Consider the following 23009-nt stretch of genomic DNA (forward strand, 5'->3'; position numbering starts at 1 on the left):
TCATCCTTGAGATGTTTCTATGGCTGAACCCCAAATCGCCCCCTAAACCCTCAATCACTATTCCCTACTTTAGTCCACTAATACAGTTCACTCGAAAGAGTGAATGAAAACAAGAGAGCGAATTCAGACAGCCGCTGTGTGTACATCGGCTGTACACTCGTTATTGCAGTGCAATGTGGGATAGAATGAGTGCACTCAATAACGTCCACTATGGTTTCGGACACCACTACAAATGGCTGTCCCCTCAAACAGTGCCCTATTTAAGGGCATAGGGGCGATTTCGGATTCAGCCTGCAACTTGATTGGAGTCCACCTGTGGTAAATTCAGTTGATTGGACATGATTTGGAAAGGCACACACCCGTCTATATAAGGCCCCACAGTTAACAGTGCATGTCAGAGCACAAACCAAGCCATGAAGTCCAAGGCATTGTCTGTAGATCTCCGAGACAGGATTGTATCGAGGCACAGATCTGGGGAAGGGTACAGAAGAATTTCTGCAGCATTGAAGGTCCCAATGAGCACAGTGGCCTCCATCATCGTAAATGAAAGAAGTTTGGAACCACCAGGACTCTTCCTAGAGCTGGCCGCCCGGCCAAACTGAGCGATCGGGGGAGAAGGGAGGTGACCAAGAACCTGATGGTCACTGTGACAGAGCTCCAGCATTTCTCTGTGGAGAGAGGAGAACCTTCCAGAAGAACAACCATCTCTGCAGTACACCACCAATCAGGCCTGTATGGTAGAGTGGCCAGACGGCACATGACAGCCCGCCTTGAGTTTGGTTTGCCAAAAGGCACCTGAAGGACTCTCAGACCATGAGAAACTAAAATGATCTAGTGCGATGAAACAAAGATTGAACTTTGGCCTGAATGGCAAGCATCATGTCTGGTGGAAAACGGGCACCACACATCACCTGACCAATACCATCCCTACAGTAGCATGGTGGTGGCAGCATCATGCTGTGGAGATGTTTTTCGGTGGCAGGAACTGGGAGACTAGTCAGGATCGAGGGAAAGATGAATGCAGCAACATATAGAGATATCCTTGATGAAAACCTGCTCCAGGGCACTCTGGACCTCAGACTGGGGCGAAGGTTCATCTTCCAACAGAACAACGACCCTAAGCACACAGCCAAGATAACAAAGGAGTGGCTACCGGACAACTCTGTGAGTGCCCCTGAGTGGCCCAGCCAGAGCCCAGACTTGAACCTGATTGAACATCTCTAGAGAGATCTGAAAATGGCTGTGCAACGACGCTCCCCATCCAACCTGATGGAGCTTGAGAGGTCCTGCAAAGAAGAATGGGACAAACTGCCCAAAAATAGGTGTGCCAGGCTTGTAGCATCGTACTCAAAAAGACTTGAGGCTGTAATTGGTGCCAAAGGTGCTTCAACAAAGTATTGAGCAAAGGCTGTGAATACTTATGTACAAGTGATTTTTTTTATTTTATCAATTTGCAAAGATCTCAAACAAACTTCTTTCACATTGTCATTATGGGGTATTGTTTGTAGAATTGAGGAAAAAAATAATGAATTTAATCCATTTTGGAATAAGGCTGTAATATAACAAAATGTGGAAAAAGGGAAGCGTTGTGAATACTTTCTGGATGCACTGTAGACACACGTCCTCTTCCATGCAGATTCGTAACATCTTTAGTTGATTGGAACTTCTTAATTATTGCCCTGATGGTGGAAATGGGAATTTTCAATGCTTTATTTTCTTACAGCCACTTTCTATTTTGTGAAGCTCAATAATAATGCTGCACATCATAACTGTATTCTTTGGTTTGACTCATTGTGATGGATGATTAAGGTAATTTGGCCTTTCTGTTTCCTCATATTTATACTCCTGTGAAACAAGACGTCATGGCTGGACAATGTTCCTAGTCACCCTAGTGTGCTAAAAAATGTAAATACGAATGGGAATACTCATTTTACTCTTAAGAATTTCTAGGGGTTGTGGCCAATTAATTTATTTCACAATGTGATTTCCCCCCACGTTCAATTGTTTTGCGAATCTAAAATCTTTAGATTTTTTAATGAAAGATCAAAAGGGTAAACAATGCAGAGTTATTTTCACAGCCTTTGATTATATTTACCAAGGGTGCCAATAATTCGGACCATGACTGTATATGTATTTGACAAAAATAACAACACCATTCAGTTGCATTTTATACTTTTCCACCTTGGTTTAATGTGTTAAATCTCATAAAAGAGTTTCACATTTGAAACAAAATATTGGCTTTATACAGTCTGTAAAACTCAAATTATTTTACACTATATACAAGACATGTGCATCACATTACACAAAAGAACGATGCTGTAGTGGACATTGAGTAGTTTGACACACGCTCTGTACTCAAAGCATCCAATAATCACATTTGTGACTCTTTCAAACATACTGAGTAAAGGTTACTGGAAATTAGGCTCAGAAATGGTTTCATTCTGGTCTTGACAAAATCAGGATCATGGACCATGTGACAAGACCAGGGTTTAAAACTGCTGTTAGAGAGATACTCTTTTTTTCTTTATAATGGCGCATGATCTTATGTAAAGTTTTTAAATGCATGTTAGAGGTAGAGACGACATGCTAAATTTGCGCATTCAGCTAAACAAAACATGATTTTGTTATTTAAAAAAAAAGAAAAAAGGAACAGTTAGTATTCAGATAGGACACCATACAAACTGATGCTAGAAAGCGTCACAGACTACAGCTACATTCTAGAAAGAGCTCTGTTTCTATCTTCACCTTTCATATTTACACATACTGCATTCATAAGACATTTTTATCTCTAATCGGTTTTCAATGCGCCTGATAAATAGGTTCTTTGTCTGTTATACTCTACTATTGACATCACAGGCTGTAAGTGCGCACTCACTCATTAACACACACGGCACGCTGAGAAAAGCACACATGAGCAAACGTATTGTGCAAAACTTCAATAACAGTGCTTGGTAATGAAAAACATGACACTTGGCTTTTCTGCATAAATAATGAAATATAAAATCTTTAAAATCACTGCATTCTCATTAAGTGGCTCATGATGGTATATTAAACATGATGCTGTTACAGTATAGGGCAGCACAACCAGTCTAAGAATAATATTGCTGTTCTGTATGTGTACTTTTTTTGTACTGGAAATGAGGAATTAAGGATATTACAATAGTCTGAATGAATTATATACTTTATAGGTTAAAAAATTATATTGGCTGCACTTAATTTCATCATTCAATGCTTAATCCACAGAGGCTGTGCTAACAAAATAATTCACATAGTTCATAATTTATAAAACAATAGAAATAACTGCTCTAAGGTTCCACTGTCTGTTCCTGTGCTGTTAATAATGAAATATGGAGCTAATTGGAATGATGTGGCCACATAAAATGCTTTTATAAACAGAAAGCAATATTTCCGCATGCTGATTTTGCATCGGGTTCAAGTCACATAAAGTCACCGAATCGACCAGTAGAAAGCTGCTTGGTTTCAAAGTGACTACAGTGTGAGCGGTGCTTCATGCTTCCCTAAAATGGACCTTTTTGCTCACAAAGTTTCGCTAATGTGACTGCACTTTTGAGATAAAAAAAAGAGGTGCCATAAGAGTGAATGAAGAGATGAAGAAGAAAAAACAGTGAGTTGGTTTGATTTACAGGTGTTGCACCGAATTCTGTGACCATAGTAGGCGCTGTTTTGAGCTAATCCTAACCCTAACGTCACTACATTATGTGTACCGTCACATAATTAGGTTGGTCACAAAATTCGGTATAACAACGGTTCACACAGAACGCATTTTTGTGTTCCACTGGGTTGTTTTTAAATTGTTTTTCTATGTAAACAATTGTGAACTGTATTATTATGACACAGAGAGGAGCTGTTTACAAGGCTGTGTCACTGCAGTACTGAAAGCTACAAAGCCAACAAGATGGTTCAACACCTGCAAATCATGCCAGATATAAAAGCCAACTGTTGTACTAGACTGGTGTGTTTTTACATTAGTTATCTCAGTTAAAGGGTTAGTTCACCCAAAAATGAAAATTCTGTCATTAATTACTTACCCTCATTTCGTTCGACACCCGTAAGACCTCCGTTCATCTTCGAAACACAAATGAAGATATTTTAGTTGAAATCCGATGGCTCAGACAGGCCTCCATTGGCACAATGCACTGTACACTCTCAAGACCCATAAAAGGTATTTAAGACGTTGTTACAAAGTCCATCTCACTATAGTGGTTCTACAATAACTTTATGAAGCGACGAGAAAAGTTTTTGTGCGCAAAAAAACCCTAAATAACGACTTATATAGTGATGACCGATTTCAAAACAATGCATCATGAAGCTTCGAAGCATTATGAATCAGTGAGTCGATTCAGCTGTTTGAATTGCCAAAGTCACGTGATTTTTGCGGTTTGACACGCGATCCGAATCATGATTCGACTCGCTGATTTATAACGCTTCGAAGCTTCATGATGCATTGTTTTGAAATCGATCATCACTATATAAGTTGTTATTTAGGTTTTTTTTGCGCACATAAACTATTCTCGTCACCACTGTAGTGAGATGGACTTTGTAACGACGTCTTTAGTACCTTTTATGGGTCTTGAGAGTGTACAGTGCATTGTGCCAATGGAGACCTTTCTGAGCCATCGGATTTCAACTAAAATATCTTCATTTGTGTTCCGAAGATGAACGGAGGTCTTACGGGTGTCGAATGACATGAGGGTAAGTAATTAATGACAGAATTTTCATTTTTGGGTGAACTAACTTAAACTGATGGCTGTGTATCAGTGGGTCTCTGTCAAGCTTAGTTTGCACAGTGTTGAAATGCAGTACAAAACAAAATCTTAAAGGAACACGGCACCTTTTTGGGACTTTGGCTTATTCACCGTATCCCCCAGAGTTAGATAAGTCCATACATACCATTCTCATCTCCGTGCGTGCCATAACTCTGTCTGACGCACTCCCCTCTAGCCTAGCTTAGCACAAAGACTGGAGGTAAACAGCTCCGGCTAGCCTACTGCTCAATAAGTGACAAAATAACGGCAACATTTTCCTATTTACATGTTGTGATGTGTATAGTTACATCGTGTACCAAGACTGACGGAAAATGAAAAGTTGTGATTTTCTTGACCGATATGGCTAGGAACTATTCTCTTATTCCTGCGTAGTAATCAAGTAACATGGGTGCAGCGGCACAATGATATTACGCAGCGCCTGAAAATAGGCTAACTTCCGTCAACATAACCAACGTGGCAACCTGCTGGCACAGAGAGCGTGCTGGGGACTATTTTCAGGCACTGCGTAATATCATTGCGCTTGCGGTGTGTGTGTCAGACAGAGTTATGGCACGCACGGAGATGAGAATGGTATGCATGGACTTATCTAACTCTGGGGGATACGGTGAATAAGCTGAAGTCCCAAAAATTTGGCGTGTTCCTTTAAATCTTAAAATTTTAAATGGTACTATACCAAAGATTTCATGTATAATTGGAATTTAATTTAGGATTACTGGATTTGTTCATCTTAACCGTTACATGCTATGTGAATATATAACGCATATTAAACAGTCTACCTATGTCTGAGTGTGCTGCGTTCACACCATGTCGTAATGGGGGTTGTGCGCAACAAATTTCCGTATTCTGTAACACAGATTGCATCGCTTCCGTTTCAGGTCTTTTGTATGTGCTTCATTAAATATAGAGCGGCTTTAATGAAGATGCTTTCAAAAGAGCGAGCAAAGATGAGCATAACCAATGTCCATCGCATAAGCACATTGTTATCTAAAGATGTTTTTATTTTTCTTCTCACTAACATTCGGATATTAAAATCGAATTAACCACCACCAATAAAAATAACTTGCTAGGTTAGCTGATTACTTTAAAAAAGTCCATGTCAGTTCACTTTCTCCGACAAGCGGATGTGATGAGAAAGCCTTTTACCGTAATTTTGAGAGATGACAACATGTGACTAATTGAAGCTGTATACATCTGGGAATTATCGACTAATTACTAATTCTACGAGGATGTAATTACGGTAATTATGACATGGCGTGAACACACCATTGTACTAAGGTATCGATTTTGTATCAGTACGAGGTTCCAGGGGCTGGTATCATACTGAACCAAAAATCTGTAGTGTTTTATTTCAGCTATCTTTGTGTACGTTTTTCTGTAGTGTTGTGTTCCGTAGTTCATAAATGAAAATGAGGTTTATAAGTCTCAGGAATATGAACTTCGTTGCGTGCATTATTTTGTGTGTGTTAAGGCAGTGTTTTTTCAGAAGCTGTTCTCGTGGCCTGCGAGGATGTACAGATTACTTTGAGCCGCGGGGTCTTCCGTCGGTTTGCTTTCCAACACCACCACTCTGAAAAAGACAGAGAAATGTTAATGAGACCATGCTGAATGTGGCTCTGCTGTGGTATCGTGTATGTGTTGGTGAGCTCTCACCTGTCTGCACCCAGCAGCCTGTAGATTCGCGAGTTATCAGCGATCTCCTGAGTAATCTAAAGCAGAGGACATCAGTTACAAACTACACACATATTGTCTAAAGGTACGGTCACATTTACCGTTGCCCTGTGAAAATTTGTGGCCAAAATCCAGTTTATTGCAATATGAATCTGCGTTTCGCATGCAGGTTCATGTACAAGTTGGTCTACGTGAATTTGCCACATTGACCAACAAAAAGCTGTTTGGTTTGATAGCGACCTAGTGCTTCATGAATCTCTCCACGTTGTGACTGCACCTTAAAGCTAAGAGCACTAGTTACCAGCTATGAATGTATAATCTAGTTCACTGCTTCTCAACTGGTGGGTCACGATGCTGTGAGCACCATCAAAATCACTGTTGTATGTTTTGGGAGCCACTTGATGACAGCTGTAAAATCTGTGCCCTGAAGCAAAACTATTTGAGAACCACTAAGTAAAAAATTCACAGGCATACCATACCTCACTGTTTTTAAAGCTTCGCCCTTGCATTCCATGCTTCCAGAACGCCAAAACACTGTCTTGCAGACAGACTTGAAAAAAGACAAATTAATTAAAATTATTAATCAAAGCACACAATGAATTCTCCCCTCAGTCTTGATTTAATTTAAAGGTGCACTATGTAACTTTTCCGTCCACTAGAGGTCGCCTGTTCAAAACAAAGGCATAGTTTGATGACGCCAGGTTTGAGCGCAGAATCTTGGGACATGTGGTCTTCACCTCACAGCTGGTGGAAAAGAATCGGGATAGGACTCGGGCAGAAATCATGTTTATGGATCCGATTATTTACGTTACTGTAGTATGAAGCAGAGCAGGACCGAGTGTTGTGGAGCTGAGCAAGGCCGCTGGAGCGATTGTTAATGAGAAGAGCGGCGGGACTTTTATTATGATACAGGCGCCGGCGCCACTTCCGGTTTTCCACTAATGAGTATGAGGTAACGCAGCTCTGTTTATCATATTAGACACATCTGAGTGTGTTGAAAATGATATTATGACGTTACTCTGTGCGTTCGCTCGGTGGCTGCTATGACACTTGTTCACACTGCAGTGAGAGTAAAGCGTTTCTGCAAAATAAAACCGGAAACCGAGAGTAACGCAGATATGACGCAATTGACACACGTCCCGGTTCCTTGGTTAAAATAGCAATTTCTCACGATTTACAAATAGTTGGAAACATTTGGAATATTTTAAGTACTTAACTGAACAAAATATATAACACTGGCCTAGTGGTTTTTGGATATTTTTTTACATAGTGCACCTTTAACTTAATTTAAAACTTAATTTAGTTCTTACCTATTGCCTCAATCTGGAAGTTAAACGTAAGCTCAGTTGACAACTTCCGGTTGGATTTTAACCTGCCCTGTAAATTCACCAACTTTATACACCCTGCAAAACATAGAAACAAATTATAATGCAGTGATGACTTCCCAGAGATGGAACTGATGGATGGAGAAGAAGAAAAAATCAAGATCCTGTGCAAATGCTTGTTTGAACATGAATCTGTGCTACAGGTGCTGGCAAATTTCGAAATAAATCCTGTGTGAATTCAGCAACCATGATAACTTCAACAGGAGGCATTAGAGTGGTGCAGGTATGACATCACTTTGTAGGCCAACTGGCATTTAGCATCACACTGGTTCCCTCGACAAAAACCCAATAGGAGTTTTCCAAAGGCTTTCAGATTTGAGCAAAAAACAAGCTCTGTGATCAACAATTTATAGACAACTTTTATGAATTCTGAAGCCTAAATGCAGTCACTAGAAGTAAAAAGCTGAAGGTAGGCTATTAACAGGCTATTAACCACGGTCCCACGGTGCCTCTGTAGTCCCATTTAGCCAGTTGTTAGCAACTGCCTTTTTCAAGACATATAACGGCTTAAAAAAATCACGAGTGGGGTAATACTGATGTATTTTATGTTGTAGAATAAACGTGAAAGTATCTTGTGTTCACCACAAACCTTATTTCAGCCATTTAACCAAAAACCCATTCAAAAAACCCATTGACTTTGGGACGATGGCACCGGAAGTGGTAAAATGCTAACTCCACGTTTTGGCTTACAAAGTGACATCATACCTGCACCACTCTATATCAGGTTAATGTAAGTGATTTTAACCCACACTGTGCCTAAAACTATCCCTTACCTTTAACACACAGTTGCTTTTATAAAACAATTATAATTAGTAAAATCAAGTCTTCCAAATAATATTAATTGTTGTATATAAATATATACATATTACAAAATGTAAATAATATGCATTTCATTATTATTGCTCTTATATTTAAATTGAATATTATTTTAAATATAATTTTTTTCCATAAATATTATATTATTCATTATAATAAAAATAAATATATTTTATTTACTTACGATCTAAGCACACAAGGACTGTGTCTCTCTCCAGCTGAGTTACATGAATGACACATGTCTGAGGTGTTTCTGGAAACACATAACACAACAAGGGTTCATACAAGCAACAGTCTAAAAGCTCCAAACATTTTGTTTTAGCAATCCAAACCAAAATCTGATTAAGATTTGAACACAGTGAGACTCTGTGATACTGACCTGACTCTGTGAACGCGGGGGTGGCAGCATTGGGATCAACGGTGCCAAATGTGACCACCTGATCAGGGTGGCTTCCTTTACTGACTGCCACACAAACCACTGGATAATGCTGCTCAGGAACCACCAACATCTCAAAGACTTCTAATGGACACGGCAGGGTGAGGTCTATGCTCTGGACAGACACAAACACACAGGATTATACTAGATACTGTAGATGTATAGATAGATTGGAATTGTGTTTCACAACATCTCACTTACCTTTATCAGCATGAAGCGCTGCATGGCTTCCACCCATTCCAACAGCATTACGCTGGACTGGAAAGCTCCACATAAGTACTTATGACCTGTGTATGGGTTTCGCACTATACATACAAATACAAAAGCATGTTGAGAATATTTACTATTTATGTGCAAATCCTAACAAATGTGCAGTGTTCTGATCATACAATTTGGTAGGCATTTCAACACAGAACATAAGAATGCATCTATACTGACCTACACAGCATTTCTGACAACCCCTTGTATCTGGTATTTTATTGGACACGGTAAACTTTCTGAAAGAAAGGCATTACACCATGACTAAAATGCAAAATGGTGAAATTGAATAGGATGTGCATTTCACTTGAATGAAAATATGAAATATAACAGAATAAATTGTTTTAGATTAGTCTGAATCATACCGTGGGATGATTTTGTCAGGGAGTTTATGTGTTGGTATGGCAACAGGTAACTTCTGCATCTGTCGAGCTTGCTCAAAGAGGCCCGTCAGGTTGTAAGAGTACAGCTGAGATGCTTTACCTGTGGAACACACACACACACGTGCATAGAATTACATTATGATAAAGCTAAAGCATTAAAATATCCTTTCCTTATTGATTTTATCTCACCTGATATAGAAAGTAGCCAGTTGTTCATTACATACACCCATGTGCACCTCCGTGGAACCAGCTGCATGTGATTCAATGAAAAAAAAAAAAAAATCATATATACATACACACACACACACACACACACACACACATATATATTACACTGATGAGCCAAAACATTATGACAATCAGTTCTCGTAATGGTAACAAACATGCTTGATGCAGGAGAAATGGGTAGGAATTAAGAGCTGAGGGACTTTGATAAGGGCCAAATTGTTATGGCAACTCGACTGGGTCAGAGTATCTCTGAAACGGCAAGGTTTATGGTTTGCTTCCGGTCAGCAGTGGTGAGTATTTACCAACAGTGGTCCGAGGAGGGACAAACCACAAACCGACGACAGGGTGTTGGGCGCCCAAGGCTCATCAATGCACAAGGACAACAAAGGCTATCCCGTCTGGTCTGAGCCAACAGAAGGTCTACTACGGCACAAAATTGTAATGATGGTTATGGAAGGAATGTGTCACAACATACAGTGCATCACATTCTGCTGCATATGGGGTTGCGTAGCCGCAGATCAATCAGAGTGCCTGTGATGACGCCTGTCCACTGTCGAAAGCGCCTTCAATGGGCACACGAGCGTTGGAACTGGTCCTTGGAGCAGTGGAAGAAGGTTGCCTGGTCCGATGGGTCCAATTTTCTTTTACATCACGTGGACGGCCGTGTACGTGTGCAGCGATTACCTGGGGAAGTGATAGCACCAGGATGCACTGTGGGACGACAAGAAGCGTGTTGGGGGGTTGGTAATGCTCTTGGCAATGTTCTGCTGGGAAACCCTGGCTCCACCATTCATGTGGACTAAATTTGATACCACCTACCTAAACATTTTTGCAGACCAAGTACACCCTTTCATCAAAGTGGTGTTCCCTGGTGGAAATGGTCACACAGCACACATTGTTCAGGAATGGTTTGAGAAACCTGATGAAGAGTTCAAGGTGTTGCCCTGGCCTCCAAATTTCCCAGATCTCAATCCATGTGTGGGATGTGCTGGACCAACAAGTTCAATCCATGGCGGCTCCACCTTGGATCCTACAGGACTTGAAGGATCTGCTGCTAAGGTCTTGGTGCCAGATACCACAAGACACCTTCAGGGGTCTTGTAGAGTCCATGCCTTGGCGAGTCTGCGCTGTTTTGGCCACACATGAGGACCAACAGTATAATGTTTTGGCTCATTGGTGTATAATATATATATATATTCAAAGTGCTAAATGCAAAAACATGTTTAGCTATTTTGCCCGTCAAAGTTATTCCTGACCTGTTCCATGGAGCTCTCATGAATTTCATTCAGATTGAGGGTATAAATTCCTTCCTCTGCACCAAAAATCAAATACTCATCTGAAAATGAGTCACAAGAGAATCTCATAAAACTGACAAGAACCATAATTATGTAAGAAGCATTTGATTTGAGAATGCCTGAGCTCTGCCTGTGCTGTTTCTCACCCCTGGTGTTTGGGTTTATCCAAGAGCAGGCACAGTGAATCTTCAGGGGACAGCCATTAAACACTTTAGAGAAACAAGCTCCCATCTGCAGAGCAGAAAGAAAGATCAACATCATGGCAACAGAGCTGAGTTTGAATGGTCCAAATGTAGTTACTATGATATCTGTTTTTCATACAGGTGTGTCGATATTTTCAGTGTCTTATAGTGTGTATGAAAAAGATATAGCAAGATAAAGTAACAGAAAGAGGGAGAGCTGGATGACTCACATGTACTTTAGGGGTTGGTGGGAGGCCATTACAAAACGGAAGCTACAAATAGAGAAAGAGATAAAATCTGTAAGATGCCATCACGGTTTATTAGAGCAGCATATGATTTATTAAATAGTTTTTCCTTGTTTAATCAGGGAATCGGAACAACCCTAATTATAACAACAACATAATGAAAGAGGCAGAGACATCTCCCTTACTGGGCATCTGAACCATTTTGATGAATTTCTATGTTATTTTTTTGAATAAAATTAGGAAACATTAAATAAAAAGGAACATTTTATATATTAAAAAACATAAAAGTTAATCAAAATAACCACAAGGAGATGAATCATACCTTTAGACTAGATGAGGGAAGGGAGGCCAGTTTTTCTTTATCTCCATTCTCCTGAACAGAAACTCCATTACCTGCACATAAACACTCACATTGTATCATCTGTCCTTTGAAAACTGAAATCACTTCCAATTAACAAAGACACACCTATGTAAATTAGGCTCAATACAGACGGGCGTCTATTTGAAAAACATAGCTATTTGGCTGTTTTTGGTTGCACTGTTACTGCCTGCAGAAAGCAATTTGTGTACATTTTCTATTAATGCAGTGGTAATTCATCAAATGATCAAATAATGGTGAAGAGAATCATAACTGGGCATTTATCCAGATGCACGATTTAGTCAAACACTTTCTTCATTTTAAAGAGCTGATACAGCATGGGCATGTTTGTTACCTTATTTGCATAATTCATTAAGTTAATTGTTAATGAATTGTAAAACAACACATTCTAACTACTAGGCCACACTAAGTAGCTCTCAACTAAACTACAGTAAAGCTACAGCTATCTATGTTGTGGGACTGAACTAATGCCAAAATGTCAGTATTCAAAAGCACAAGGAACAGAGGAAGACTGGCATGGCTGTCTACCAATCACAAGAGAGCACGCTCAAGTGGGCGGTGCTTAGCTTACTTTGTAGTTCTTGTTGTTCTGCATGAAGCCATTCCCAGAACCTATAAATCCCATCATCCCCTGCTGGCTCTGTCTGAACGAGTTCAGATGGTTTGTTACCTAGACTACTACGCCTGTGTGGGGGCAGGCGAGGAGGTGGCGGTCTGGGGGGCACACAGGAAGCAGGCCGAACATGAGGGGTGGAGCTTGCAGAAGCTGGACAACGTTTAATGGTCCCTTCTCCGGTATTGTCCTCTGAGGCGGTACTGCTCTGTGCAGGAGACAGAAGCTTCGGCTAAGAAGTAATAAAGAGAAAGCGTATGAGTTACACATTCAGTCAAAAGTCTGTGAGACAGAGAAGTGTATGTGTATCTTTTACCTTGGGTGGCAAAGGAGGTGGTACTTTAGGTCTCATGGTTGAAGTGGAGTTACAGCTGTAGGCATAGACGCACAAGAGCATATTGTAATGATTTATAGTCACACTGCCAATCAAGACGTGGTAACACAAAAGGACGCAAGGACCAATGGCACAGTTTCTTTTGACAGTGGAAACGCATACAGGGATACAATCAGATGAAGAAAGAGACCATGTACAACGTCAAAAACAGTAAAGAATTATTACCGGCAAGCAAGAATGGTCATGTGGACACAAGACACACAAAAATAGTGCTAAATATGCTCAAGTCTAATCTACCTAATCCAGAGCAGAGGTTGGGAATATTATTAACTTCTTAGAGTTTACTCTAACACAATGTGGAATTGTCCTCAGCTTCAATCATTCAACATGACTGAAAATAAAAGTGTTTCTGCATGTCTTGTGCTCATCAACAACTTATTAAACAAACCAAAACAAATGTCTGATCAAATTCCATGACTGAAACACTAATCAGATTCAACACAAAACATACACAATAATTCATTCACTGTAATAGATTTTTATAACTAGATTTTGTGAGTAGAAAATGTGAGTGGTGCTTGTCCCAGCAAAACTAATCGCCACAATGCTAGGGTGTTCTTGTGGTTGCCAGGGTGTTGCTATGTTAGGTGCTTGTTAGGGTGTTCTAAGTGATCGATATGTGGTTGCTTACATTCAAATAAAATCCAGTCCTAAATCTTTTTACGATACCCGGCTTCCTCCTTCAAAGTAAATCTATGGGATTTTTTTTGCCCATTTTATCGTCTGGCAGACAAAAATTTTAACTCTTATAGTGTAGAAAAGTAATAGTATATGCAATTGTATTGAAGTAGGCATGAAACAGAAATTGTGACGTATATTAGAGTTAAACAGCTTTTCAAATGAGGACTTGATTTGACTTGATTTTGTCCATCAGGAATTGATTGGATTGTTGTCGTTTTTGTTGCCAGGGGAAGGGCAAATCAATGTTTTTGAGTAATGATTATGAAAGCTCATGACAAAAATAAATTATGTGCACTGACAAATTGCAATATCCCATTAAACATTAATACGTCCAACCATCTAATAAAGCAAAATACATACTTAATATGGTCGTAGCTAACCATAAACTCATAAATTCATAAAAGCAAACACAAATGCATATTTTCACAAGGATCATGCATTTGTGCACCAGCAAGCAACTTCAAACCAGACACACTACAAAACAAACCAAGCACATCCATCAATCTCACATCCGGGAACACAGACAGGAAATCACGGATGATCACAGGTGTTTTTGAACGATACACATCTCACATTACATCTTCCTCTCACTTACTGCAAATCATCACCTTCATCCTCCTCCTCATCCTCTAAATGTGTCACATGACCCCTGAGAGAGATGAAGAGGGTGAGGCTAAGAAGGTATAGCAGCCAGAGAAGAATGCAGAGAACGCACACACACACTCTCAGCAGTAAGAGCTTCTCAGTGCCAAGCAGAGGAGATGAGACTGCAGAGGTGATTAATTTGCATAGCAGGTTGGCTGACAAATCAAAAGTGACAGTGGGAGGGGCTGTACCTTTGATTGAGCTCCTCAGCTACAGATTTTAACAGACTCCTGAAAAATAATGAATAAAAGAGAGAACTTGTTATATATGTACACAAACATATTAGTATAAACTTGGGATGGGTTGCAACACCAAATTGACGAGCGACTAGTCAACTAGTCATCCAACAACAAAACTAGTTGATTAGTGAGGTCGACAGGTTATCTTTCTCTAATTTCTTTCTTTATTTTTAGTTTTGAAACTATAGATGAGTCATGATGGAAGACTAGTTGACCAACAACTGATTATCGAGACCGGCTAGTTTTAGACATTTCTAATTTCGATTTTGTTTTTTAAATTAGGGATTGGTCACAATGGATGCATAGTCCACTAGTAATCCAACAACCAACAATTTGATTAGTCAGGTAAACTAGTTTTAGACAATTCTTTATTAATTCAATTTCAGTTTTGCCATTTTAATCTAGGGAAGGGTTTAGACTAGTCTTCTATCAACTGACTAGTTGATCAATGAGGTCGATAAGTCTAAGACTATTTCTTATTAATTTATACATTTTTTACTCACAAACAAAGAATAAAACACTCACTTGTTATTTCCCAGAATGCTTTGGGGCTCTAATGGCAGATCCTACATGAATCAAAAAGACAGTCAGACAAGTCATTCAAACAAACGGACTAAATGACAATAAATCAATGACAGAGTGTCACAAACCATCTCATGATGCGGTTCGGTCTCCTTCCTCAGAGGTGGATCGAACTTCACCTTATCAACTGGAAGAGGGCCACACACAGACTTCAGATTTCTTTTTGTGCTTATAAGTATTCTGATAATTCTTGTGTTTATTTCAGTTCAGTGAGTCGAGGGCTGCTTGACACATGACTTACAGTTAATCTCAGACAGAGTCTTTCCATCACGTGAGCTCCTGCTAGCTGAGCGGATTCGATGTGGAACAGACACGGGAGACTGCAAACAAAGAAACCACAAGTAAAGTTTTAAATCTTGAAAGCTAAAAAGGCTTAGTTGTATGCACACCTTTTCTGAATATCCGTTACAAGACCCTAATCTTTCCTCAAGACAACACCGCAAGCCACTGCCGTTACGTGTTAATACCAATAAACTCACATGCGGTCATATACACACACAATCGCATATGCACACTGCAGCATTGGTAACTGGACACACTTGTACCTGGCAGCTGGCAGAGCCAACTGTCTGCCCTCACTTAGGATCTACATCTAAAGAAACAACCAATTCAAAAATCAGTTCATCTCAGTTTAAAACCCTAACATGGTTTCCCACTGGTTAAAGTGTAAAGAAAAAGTCAAATATATGGAGTTACCTCTGGGTCAAGGTCATCCTCTTCTGCATCACTGTGTGTGCTGTGGTCAGGGTTGTTGGCTTTGTCCAGTAGCTCAATGGCAAGAGTCCGGCTAAGCGGCTGAGTAACAAACGGGTGCTGCAAAAATTGAAGTGATGCAATGAAACATTATTGAGCAATGGTGGCTCAATGGAGGCAATCATATATGTTCTCTAAAGGAAGGGCAGATTACCTGCAGTATTCTGTCAGCCGTTGGTCTCTTCTTGGGATTTTTGGTCAAAGCCATTTTCACAAAGTGATGGAAATTATTTGTCCTTCATGAACCAAAGCAAACCAGAAGAGTTTTTCAAACGTAAAGAAAAGCTCTATTGACTACATTTGTGTTGTTTACCACAGAAAACAATGAAAAAAATGTAACTAACATTTGAATAGTTTGCCGTTATAGTAACAAACTTAGAATTGAAATAAGCAAATATCTCTTCATTTAGATTTTGAGCGATAAATCATCTTTTTTTGAAGTAGGAATACTTTTCTAGATGAATGACCTTTTGGTTAGGAGTTATATTTTAAATAATTTACTTACCACTTAACTTTGTCTTTCAGCTTAGGGGGTTGGAAACTGCTTTTGGTCATTAGGAAGAGTGCTCTAAAGGGGAAACACAACAGAGAGGACCAAAGTAAGACAAACATGGAAAAGAGGGAGAAAGCTAGTGTCAACATCCTAAATATGTCCTGTGTAATATATATTAACTGTGAAATGATGCAATCATTTAGCAGAATCTGACACCCATTGTGCAGCAATGAACTGCTCATGATGGAAGACATAGGACACACACCTCATGGGGTGCAAGTCGAACATTGGCGGCTCCAACTCTGCCAGCTCAATAGCTGTGATGCCAACGGCCCAAATATCACACAGCTGATTGTAGCCCCCTTTCCTCTCGACTGCGGCCACCTCAGGTGCCATCCTGCAGAGAAAGACATATAAAGAAAGAAATGATATATATGTGACTACAGTGCAATGACTAAAATCAGTCTTTTAAAAATAGAATCCTATCACACAAGAGACAAAATAGGACTGACATACCAATATGGAGTTCCGATGAAGGACTTTCTCTTTGCTAAAGTGGCTGATATCTGAGCCGAAACTCCAAAATCAGCTGGAGAGAGACAAACGAAAGGTGTGAGAGAAGAATTCAATAGTTATGCTTAAATAAAAACTCCCAAGTCATTCATATAACTTTTTTTTTACCTAGCTTAACGTAGCCATTGTCCGTCAACAATATATTTGCGCCCTACAAAACAAGAGTAGAGCCACAGTGAGCGATTTTGAAAGATAACGAATCCTATTAATTTGATTCAGAATCATTTAGACCAATTTGAGAAAAAGTTTGACCAATTAATTGAACAAATACTGAATATTAATTTAAAATGTCCATGATTTAAAAAAAATTTAATTCCCTGACATTTCCATGTTGTCAGGAATGGCATTTTCCAAAAAGACACTTAATTGATCTGTTATTTTTGCATTATAACATCCGTCAAGTAGGACATGAGTGATAATTGTCAACACAGAGAAGAAGGCCATTCCTTAAAGTGAGATTTAATTGTATTTGAAAGTCCAGTTTGTACCTTTATATCTCTGTGGATCTTGCCTTTGTTATGGAGATAGTAAACACCCTGACATGAACAAAAAAATCCACATTACCAATTTAATCATTCAAAATTGTCACACATAAGTACTTTTACACATTAGTAAATGTGTGTATATACCTGCAGGGTCTCCCGACATACATATGCAATCTGGGATTCTGACAACGGCCCGGTAACTGAAGACAAAGATATACATGTATATAAGAGAACAGCTCAAGATGATAAATGCATTATAATGTTTTGGAATTGGTAACAATATTTACCATGGTATATATCCTGGAGCGAGCCTCCACCACAGTATTCCATGCTGATCCATAATTTATCTCTCCTGAAACAGGGATATTAAGGCATCAATTATCAAGTCTTGTCAAACCATTTCTGGCCTCAACAGCTTAAAAGAGGTGCATGTTGGGTTGTGACATGTACTTCAACAGGTAGTGAAAAATATCAACAATTAAAAAGAGAGAAACAGAATATACACTACCATTCAAAGGTTTGGGCTCTGTACAATTTGTTTTATGTTTTTGAAAGAAGTATCTTATGCTCATCTTATGCTCATTTTATCAAAAATACAGAAAAAAATATGAATATTGCAAAATATTTTAAATAACGGTTTTCTATTGTAATTTATTTTAAAATTTAATGTATTCCTGTGATGGCAAAGCTGAATTTTCAGCATAATTAGTCTTCAGTCTAATTCAGTCTTCAGTCACGTGATCCATCAGAAATTATTCTAATATGCTGATTTGCTGCTCAAGAAACAGGTTTTAGGATTCTTTGAAATTTAAATCTTTTGTAACATTAGAAATGTCTTTATTTTTTTTATCAAATTAATGTGTCCTTGCTGAAAACAAAGTACACGTCAAAGTGCTCTCCTGCAAATCAAATCAATTCTTTCAGGAAAAACAAAAAACAAATCTCACTGACTCCAAACTTTTGAACGTTAGTTTAATGCTAGTAAAACATAACAGTGTTAATTGCAAAAAGGAAAGAAAAAAAAACTGCTGACATTTAATGAACAACCAGATTCTCCTGTATTACATTATACACTGAATAAAACATATTAATTGAAGCCAGAGACACAAGGGCGTTTGATTGCATGTGTGTACATGTACCTGAGGTAACTGCCAAAATATGCAACAATATTTGAGTGTTTACAATCTTTCATCATAATAATCTCCTGCTGCACCACGTCAAAGTCCTCTCCTGCAAATCAAATCAATTCACAAAATACTTCAGTAAAAAAGTTGGAAAATGAAGCAATGTTGCAAACTGAAACATGGAAACAGTTCCATGTTGGAAACTGAAACTGATGAAAACAGAATGGAATGGAAAACTCCATTTTGAGTTCTGTGCTCAAAATTGAGTGATCACACTGCCTGTATTTGCAATGCATGCACATTCACACCATTACAATGCATGAACACACCATACTTGTAATATTTAACTATTGAAGTATAGATGGATAGTGATAGGGCACTAAGTACCGGTGGTTAAACAGCACTGTGTGTGCAGCAGCGCTGGCTTACCTGGTTCTAGTTTGATGACTTTGATAGCAGCCAGTTCTCCAGTGCTGACATTACGAGCCTGGAAAAGAAGAGCATTAGAGCTGTGATTCCATAAGCCCAACATGCGTACAATAACACATTCAAGTGCTAATGCCAAATGCTAACTCACTGATCTTATAGTTGCTCTACTCATTATTAAATCCATTAGATATAATTATTATACATGCTGTATGGATCAGACCCACATTTAAACATCAATCTGCTGCAACAATTAAAGATTGCAAAAGAAGTTTGCAATTTCTGCACCACTAGTCCTCCCATCTACCATCGTTTGGACATACAGACGGTCCTACTTGTTGATTACTGTTGACTGCAAAAACAAAAAGCAATGTTCAAAGCTAAGTTGTTGCGATATTTTGGAAAAAATAACACATAATTGGAATACATATAGTTCTCTCTGAACATTAAGCTGGCATTGGAGAAAGTATTTTAACTAGTGGCTAATGCTGAGAGCAGAAAATACTATTTAATAATTGTATTTAATTATTAAAATTAACTACTATACATGTTTATTTTTATACATTATTATACATTATTTTGGAAAATAAAATAACTTAAGAATATTTGAGAAGAGAAATAGTTTACAATCCAATAAGAAGGTTGATGTAGACTAGTAAACAAAAAAACATGGTTGACCATATTAAATGTTTCTTAAGCACAAAATCAGCTTATTCAAATGATTTCTGTAGGATCATGTGACACTAAAGACTGGAGTAATGGCGGCTGCAAATTTAGCTTTGCCATAACAGGAATAAATTACATTTTAAAATATATTCAAATAGAAAAATTTGAATATTATTTAACATTTAAGTTAATCCGTTTATCAAATAAATGCAAATAAATGTATAAATAAATGTAATGCAAATAAATGTTTATCAAATTTAGTGAGCATAAGAAAGTTCTTTCAAAAACAGAAAAAAAATCTTACTGACCCTAAACATTTGAACGCTAGTGTGTATATACAGTCAAACCAAAATGTATTCAGACACCTTCAACATTTTCTCACATTATTACAGTTTAATAAAGTATGACAAGAACTCAGAGTAAAACTGTGTCAGAACAAATTCACCGTGATAATGTCAGATAGCTTTGATAGAAAGGTAATACCAATTTAGGTCAACCAATTACCAAGCAATGCTTAATTTTGTGGTGTAAAAGGTCACATTAGCAATTAAAGAAAAAACACCTAAAGGGGTACTTCAGCACTGGAAAGATGAATGTGTATTTAAACTGGGTTATTTATGTAATTATTTATGTAATTTATGTTATTAGAAATGTGAAATTATTTTTGAATTTGGTGCCTTCTAGACTGATAAAAGACAGAACATGTATTTTTGCCTCATTTGGATGAAAGACAACAACTCCCAGAATGCTCTTGCTTCCGCTGCCCAACGAGGCCACTTCCAAAGCCACGGCTACTGGTTATCACTTGCCCACCGTGGTTATGAATGCCAGAGGTCGAGCCAAGCGCATTTACATTCTGTGGGTGAGATACCACCTCCCTGTGGGCAGGTTGAAAACATGCGGAACAGTTCCTTATACTGGCTGTAGTCTCTAGGCTCTGGCCAAAAAATCCTCTGATAACGCAAAATGACGATATTTGTGTCATCGGAGGATTTTTTTTTTCAGAAATAAAATGCATAATTCTCTCGTCTCAGGGGGACATGGGGGGGGGGGTAATTGGAATATGATAATTGGAATATACTAACCGGGTTTCTACTTCTACTAGCAAGCTTAATGCTAAATCACTGAGGTAACATTTTAAGCAAAATATGGTCAGGTCAAAGTGTCTGAATAATTTTGGTCCCATATGTTTTATCAATTTTATTGGTAGTCCACTGTATGAAGAATTTTTGGGTATAATAGTTCACAGTTTACTTTATTTTGCTATCCTCAATTACATAAATTACCTATAAATGAACTATAGTGTCCTGCACCCACTAGTAAAAAATGATATCTGGTCTGAATAATTTTTGCTTTGAATGTATATCAGTAAAGAAATATTTTTCAGGATTTTCTAGAATACACATCCACAGTATTTTGCATGTTCTCTCGCAAGTTAACGCACAAACACACACACAAAGGCCTCATCTATAAAACTGAACTGAGAGACATCTGTTTGCCAAACAGAAGTGAGGATGATGTCATCAGAGAGACACAAAGAGAAGGGGAGATTTTCCAACATTTTATCAGAATTTAATTCAGCATTCCAAGTAATATGGAACAGAGGCAGCTGAAATGTGTGTGTTGATGTTCACAGCGCTGTGATGGCTGTCATAAGTAGGACAAGGAGAACATCAAATAACTCTCACATGCGCACACACACTTGCACAGGGCCTCTCCAATCACAGTGAGGCATTTCACTGTTCTGTAATAAATAAGCTCAGGGCTGTGAATGCTTTTTTATTAAAATAGTTTTTAGTAAAAAGTAGGAGGAACATACATAATCAAATAATTACATTGCAATAATAAACCAGATTTTATTACCAACTAATAGAAAGTTAACTGAATTTGTGAAACGCTCATATTTTCACACCACTGGGTAGAGCCGAAGTCCAATTTCACGTCTGCTCTCTATTATTATTTTGCTTGACGGTTTTGTTATTCTGGTCCTACATTTTAGACATGTCAGATGAACCCATTCATTCTCCACCTACAAGGCTCTGGAGTGAACGTGCATGAATTACATGGCATACACCCAACACACACTCTAACCCACACACACTGTAAAACACCAGGAAGAGGGAACAATTACGAACAAACAGGATGGACATAGTTGTGGGCAAACACACTCACACACTTGCAGTTTAAAGTTCAGCCACTTCCTGTCACCAGAGGAAGTCAGACACATTTAATGTTTCTCAAGAAGATGATTGCACTTGCCCTCCCCCTTAGATACTAAACACCTTGCAACACCCCTTAGTAGTGACCATCTGTCACTGCACAGTCTCTTTGCAGCATATTGGTCTATTCTTGCCTTTGTTTATGTCACATAAAGAGATGCAGGACTTTGAGTTTGACAGCCCTGCTTTGGCTCTCTCGGGTGAAACAGACCTGCTAGGCCCTGTGCATTATGGAAACAAAGATCTCTAGAGCCAAAGCTCTCTAGAGCCTTTCGGGATATTATTACACCATATGCGAGGCGCAAAATTGCTACAAAACACAGATACTGTGGTCCAGCATAAACACACATCTGTTGTCCCCGCTTACACTGGTTACATTGGTCAGTTATGTGGCTGCGTCTTAATCCCTAGTGAGCTGCCTACCTAGACAGCATTTTGGGGCACCATAGGGGCATTCGGACCGTTTGGAAAACGTATGTGATGCCCAAAAATGCAGTCTAGGTCGGTAGCTTTCTAGTTTGTGATACCCAGTTGATCTCTACCTTGTACACATCTCCATAGGTTCCGCTCCCGATCCTCTGGATCAGCTCAAAGTCTTCCTGTGGGTTTCTGCGCGACAGATCCAAGCTTAAATTCATTGTGCAAGTCACCGTTTGCGCCTCCGGTTTATGTACGTGTCCCCGGTGTCAAAAACGGGAGGGGGGTGATGATCGCAGAGACATTCAGTAACGGAGAGATATGACGGTCCAGTCTCACCGAACTACAACAACATGGCCTCCTGCGCATGCGTATTGCGCCGGACACGCTCGCAAAGTGTCACAGCACACGCACTGAAGATGGAGAGAAATTTGTGCATATAACAAACCAGAAAGATTTTGAAAACGTAAGCCACGCTTAAAATGCATCAAAGTTATTTTAGTAGATAGCAAATATCTAACCAAATAATAAATTTTTATTTATTTAAAGAAAGGTAGCACAAGCATATTTTTCCAATCAACTTATTTTTAAACCAAAACATAACAGTTTTAAATTATAATAGATATTGGCCTCACAT

The 23009-nt window shown here is 38.8% G+C and overlaps 1 protein-coding gene across 2 annotated transcripts; it reads right to left on the reverse strand.

Moving 5' to 3' along the window:
- Positions 1-5770: 5770 nt before the first annotated feature.
- Positions 5771-22750, reverse strand: map4k3b (mitogen-activated protein kinase kinase kinase kinase 3b). 2 transcript variants are annotated; one of them, XM_079833032.1, is made up of 32 exons: positions 22498-22741; positions 19074-19131; positions 18660-18750; positions 17808-17872; positions 17665-17720; positions 17524-17571; positions 17144-17186; positions 16979-17051; positions 16728-16859; positions 16475-16537; positions 16124-16205; positions 15913-16029; positions 15458-15536; positions 15285-15343; positions 15160-15200; positions 14587-14625; positions 12992-13046; positions 12634-12907; positions 12006-12076; positions 11669-11710; positions 11403-11487; positions 11218-11297; positions 9923-9983; positions 9716-9833; positions 9531-9589; positions 9294-9397; positions 9036-9207; positions 8841-8909; positions 7766-7858; positions 6935-7005; positions 6438-6493; positions 5771-6354 (listed from the first exon to the last, which is right to left on the reverse strand). In XM_079833032.1, the coding sequence occupies exons 1-32, from the start codon at positions 22591-22593 to the stop codon at positions 6267-6269; spliced, it is 2640 nt and encodes an 879-aa protein (XP_079689158.1). In that variant the 5' UTR covers positions 22594-22741; the 3' UTR covers positions 5771-6266. The 2 variants fall into 2 exon arrangements, with proteins under 2 accessions (XP_079689158.1, XP_079689159.1); XM_079833033.1 differs by having other exon boundaries at positions 5795-6354; positions 12733-12907; positions 22498-22750.
- Between the last annotated feature and the right edge of the window lie 259 nt (positions 22751-23009).

This window comes from Gobio gobio (assembly GCF_949357685.1).
Source record: "Gobio gobio genome assembly, chromosome: 13".
Taxonomy (NCBI): Eukaryota; Metazoa; Chordata; class Actinopteri; order Cypriniformes; family Gobionidae; genus Gobio; species Gobio gobio.

Bases quoted from the DNA above. Each gene is read 5' to 3' on its own strand.
- map4k3b (XM_079833032.1), bottom strand. From the start codon at position 22,593: ATGAATTTAAGCTTGGATCTGTCGCGCAGAAACCCACAGGAAGACTTT. The intron at 15,344-15,457 runs GTAAGTCATGTG...GCCCTCTTCCAG, and splicing joins GACTCTGTCTGAGATTAACT to TTGATAAGGTGAAGTTCGAT. The intron at 12,908-12,991 runs GTAAAAGATACA...ATTACTTCTTAG, and splicing joins CACCTCCTTTGCCACCCAAG to CCGAAGCTTCTGTCTCCTGC.